Source organism: Nanorana parkeri, unplaced genomic scaffold (genome assembly GCF_000935625.1).
Source record: "Nanorana parkeri isolate BGI_ZX_2015 unplaced genomic scaffold, ASM93562v1 scaffold1955, whole genome shotgun sequence".
In the NCBI taxonomy this organism is placed as follows: Eukaryota; Metazoa; Chordata; class Amphibia; order Anura; family Dicroglossidae; genus Nanorana; species Nanorana parkeri.
Genome location: NW_017308223.1, coordinates 193,400 through 198,119, shown reverse-complemented (window position 1 = coordinate 198,119; position 4,720 = coordinate 193,400). Strand labels below are relative to the sequence as shown.

Genomic DNA, 4,720 nt, shown 5'->3' with positions numbered 1-4,720 from the left:
ATGACTTGGGGGTCCTGGAGGTGTCCTGAAGCAATTAGTGCAGTAGCCTTTGATTAGGAATTAACAGTAATATCCCTAGAAGTAATCACCTTTTTATAGTGTATAGCATACAATGAATACAGTCAAAGTGGCAACCAGCTTGGGAATGTTGGAATGTTGAAATGTTAAAAGTTGAATTGGTTATAATTGTTATTTCTGGTACAATTGAGAAGGTTGATGTACGTGATCTCAAACTGTGTGGATTATATGTCATGTACCATGGGACGGGTATGCCCCTTGGGGGTATAACCGTGAAAACAGAATGAAATAAAAGTTTTGTTTAAAAAAAAAACCAATGTAAAACAAGAATATAAAAAATATATATATTTACTGTTTGCTTCAAGCTTTTATTTCCTTGAGTTCATTATCCGTTTGTATATCCCATGCTCCTCTCCCAGTAGCCATTATTAGTAATAGCAGAGGATTCTCTCTCCATTTATTTCCTCGAATAGCTTCTCCCCCGATTCACTGGTAGATCCTGTGCCTGTGCACTAGGCAGCCAAGTGACTGTCTAGGCTCTTTACACATTACAAAAACCCTTTCCCTATACGCAGTGTGTGGGCAAGCTTTTGGAAATCAAGGCAGTAGCATTTGTTAGCTAGAAAAGTAATGAATTATTGCATGCAGAGTAAAACAGAGATGGGTGGGGGGATAGGCAAAGTTCTGTAGTCCAACAGGGATGACAATGCTGACTCAATTTTATTGTAGCAACAGCAGGGTCTTGCCTGCTCCAACAGGAAAGTTAGGAGCATACTGGATTTCTGTTACACATGTATTTTTCTGTACTTTTGCAGAATTTCTAATGGGATAAAACAATGTGCATGTATTACAGAGATACTGTATATAATGTTTTTTGTTTTGTTTTTTGCTCTGACATAAACGTAGATTTTGTCATTTTAAATTAACACTTTTTCTGACTTTAGTACAATGCAACAAAAGATGAACTTCGGCCATCAGAGGAAGAAGCCAGCACTTTTACAAAAATAATTGAGGCAATGGGTTTCACTGGACCACTAAAGTACAACAAATGGGTGAGATAAAATGTTTGGTTTTATGGAATGTTACCAGTTTTGCTAACAGAATGGGGTCTATGTATAAACATTTCACAGAGCTATTTGTCCAGCGAATCTCTGTCAATGTTTGTTCTGTGCGAATACAGTAGAGGCAAAGCCAAACGTTTGGTATATTTTAATTTCAGGTCAGGTGTAATGTAATACCACATTATGGCCACTACGTAGAGCCAAGGAGCATAGGGAATAAGCATTTTTTTTTTCCTATGTGCCTTAGCTCCATCTAGTAGCCATAATGCAGTGTTACATTACAATACATTCAACCTCAAAAAGAGAAAATTTGCTAAGAGTATTCCTTTGTCTCTATTCGAAAGGATTGAACGTTCACAGAAGTTCACAAGGCGAATGGCTCTGAAAATCGTTTATGTAGACAAAAGAGACCGTTCCGAAGCCAAAAGGCTAAGGGCTTGGAAGTCATGGAGGGCTAGTACCTTCACCGACACTTAAAAATATCATATTTTATTAAAGATATAAAAAATACAAAACATGAAAACATATATGCATATTGGTACTCAGCCTAAACTTGGTAAGCATAAACCTTGTATACTCATACAGAGATGATAAGTTATGATCAGGGAGTCAACGTCTCCCATTGAAGTGAGCAAAACAGGACTGCAAAGGCTTCAATAGTCACAACCTCGGTTCCCCCTAAGGGGCCACATGAGAAAACCGAGCAAAAAGGAGAGGACTGCAATGGAGATGGTGCCTGTTGATTCAAATAGCATAGCATATGTGTTGAGGCTTTCCAAGGTGAGCAGCAAACATCTGTTTTGCTCACTTCAATGAGAGAATAGCTGCTTCAACTAAGGACTCACTGATCATAATTAGTCATCATCTCTGTATGAGTATACAAGGTTTATGCTTACCCAGTTTAGGCTGAGCACCCATATGCATATATGTTTTTATGTTTCATATTTTCAAAGTCTTTAATAAAATATTATATTTTTACACAATTTTAAGTGTCTGTGAAGGTCCTATAATTGCCTAAAAAGCTCTCCATGACTTCCAGCCCTTAGCCTTTTGGCTTCGGAACTGTCTCTTTCGTCTACATATTGCTTTAGGGTTAGTTCACACCAGAAACTGCATCACAACTGCGTGCGTCTGCGCAGTTGCACTGCGATGCGTTTTTACACATTTGCAATGCGTTTTGATGTGTTTCTGATGCATTTTTTTTCTGCACTAGAAAATACTAATTAGACAATTAGGTCACTCCCTCTTCCTGTCATAGACTTACCCGGAGCGCCGTCGCCGCGGCCCGGCGTCTCGGCTGTGACGTCACGGCCGGCTCCTCCCACTGAGCACGGCGCCTCCTCATAATCACAGGTGAGTCAGTCACTCGGCGTTCTATCGTTGTGGAACGTCAAGCGACTGACTCTGTGAGAAACAGAGCCACAGACCGCCTTAGCCTTAGAGTGGGGGTTCAGCCTGCATACCAGGACTCAGCTCCTGACCATCCGCTGAGGCTCACCTCTGCCATGCAAGGATACCACCTGATCCACCTGAGCTCACTCCACACCAGAACCACAAGTACTAGGGGATCTTCCCCCTCCTATTAGTAGCCACTTCGAACCATACCCTGCTAAAATACTATTGATGAACTGTGTCTGTTAGTACAGATTGTACTTGCTGTATTATAGTAGTTACGGATTGCATATCTTGTTCAGGCTTGGACAAATCTATCATACCGGTAGATACTACACTGTAAAGCTTTCCAAAGTAAACTAGTGGACACTACTGGTTAGTTCACCTTACTATTGGTTACAGAGGAGTGGATGTGGTTATAAACAAGCACCTTCCTGCGACTCCTTCCGAAAAACTACAACTCACCTCACGCCTCCACTTTTGAATAGATATCCGGATTACCATATACTCTAGCTAAAACCGGACCCTCATTGGTCCATATCCAGGTAACACTTTTAGGACGGGTACATGATGTGGAACGGTCCCCCATCGCACTGAGTGTATTGGGGTTCCGCCATACTGACCGAACCCTGACTCCTAGAGTGTTAGTTCCGCAGCTGAGATCCAGGAGAGTATTGCCCTGCTGGACTGAGACACTTCATGGCAGAGCATTTCCTACATTTGTTTTGGAGATCAGACATGTTTTCTTTGTTGGCTGGTATGGTACTAGAGTTGACTATAGCCATTCTCCGACATCGCCTTTGCAGCTGACGGTGATATTGGGTGCACCCGGATGTTTGCTGTCATACAGCAGGGGACAGTCCTGCACATATTGGATGAAATCATCTGCATCCACAAATTCCATCTCTTCACTTTCTCTCCACACTACAAAGAGGAAGTCCTTGGGTGATGACATAATCAATTCTGAGTCTTTTTTTTTTTGTATGCGTTCCGGTGTGTTTGATGCGTTTTCTATGCGTTTGCACTGCATTTTGATGCGTTTTGAAGCAGTTTGATGCTGGTAAAATAGGACAAGCAGTACTTTTTCTGACTGCATCTGAACGGACTGCAATGGTGTGAATTAAGCACAAGAAAGCCCACAGGAAAGCATTGTGATGTATTTTGACTGCAGCAGTCAAAATAAACGGACTGCATCACAACTGCATATGGTGTGAATTGGCCCTTATGGGTGTGCTTGTAGGACCTTCCCCTCTTGAACATAATCTTATTACTAATCTGAAAATTGTTTAGAACTAGACCCCTATGTATTCCGCATTTTGCTTATTTTATTAATTTTCACAGTGCTGCCTTATTTTCAAGGCCTAACCAGGATCCTGCAGTCTCATCTCTTTTCATGTTAGTATACTGACACTCCTATAACATCAGTTTGTATGTAAACTGATTACCTCTTCAGTTTTTTTTTTAGATTAGGGATACATTAAGAAAACATAAAAGCTCAATATCCTGGACTTATCTTTTTACACTTTTAGAAGAATGGGGCTTTGGGGCAGGGTTTATTCGCTTGCTACGGAACTTATATTCCTCACCTGTAGCCACCATTAAGATGCAGGGATTTAAATCAGCCCCAATACCGATAAATAAGGGTACTAGACAGGGATGTCCCCTGTCACCCCTATTATTCGCATTAGCGATTGAGCCGCTGGCTATTTCGATAAGGGAAAACCCGGACATTAAAGGAGTGTACTGTGGACCTAGAATTTTGAATAATAAAAGCTCCATGTATCTCTATTAAACCCAGGACTGCATTACTTCCATTTTACAATGCTACCCAACAATTCACCTTAAGTGCTTATTGCATTTCTATCACAACAAACTATAAATTGTTCTACCACCTAAATCCTCTGTATTGTTTAAAATTCAAAGGAATTGTTTTTGGAAAATTAAATAAAACTGTCCATAGCAAATAAATCACTCCATTAAACCAGCAATCCCAGCCAAACTTGGGCTTTTATATCAAGTAAAAAATACAAACTAGCGTCCTCCCGTCACCCTAGGCTCAGTATACCGCAGCTGTAGCTCGCGATATACTGAGACGCCGCTGTATACCGCTCGCAGTATACTGAGACGCAGCAACTGAAGCGGATCCCGACAATTGTGCCGGGATCCGCCCAGCTGCGTGACAGCTGACTCTGCCTCTAGATAGGCACAGCCAGCTGTACCCGCCCCCTCCCCCGTCCGTTCCGCCAGTC

At 41.6% G+C, this 4,720-nt stretch overlaps 1 protein-coding gene across 1 annotated transcript in view; it reads left to right on the top strand.

Moving 5' to 3' along the window:
• The first annotated feature begins 258 nt into the window (after window positions 1-258).
• Window positions 259-4,720, top strand: part of LOC108800204 (ubiquinol-cytochrome-c reductase complex assembly factor 1-like) — a 57,883-nt gene continuing 53,421 nt past the window's right edge. Inside the window, exons 1-2 of the mRNA XM_018572162.1 lie at window positions 259-267; window positions 963-1,070. Coding sequence (XP_018427664.1) covers window positions 259-267; window positions 963-1,070 — 117 coding nt within the window. The remainder of the gene's footprint in view (window positions 268-962; window positions 1,071-4,720) is intronic.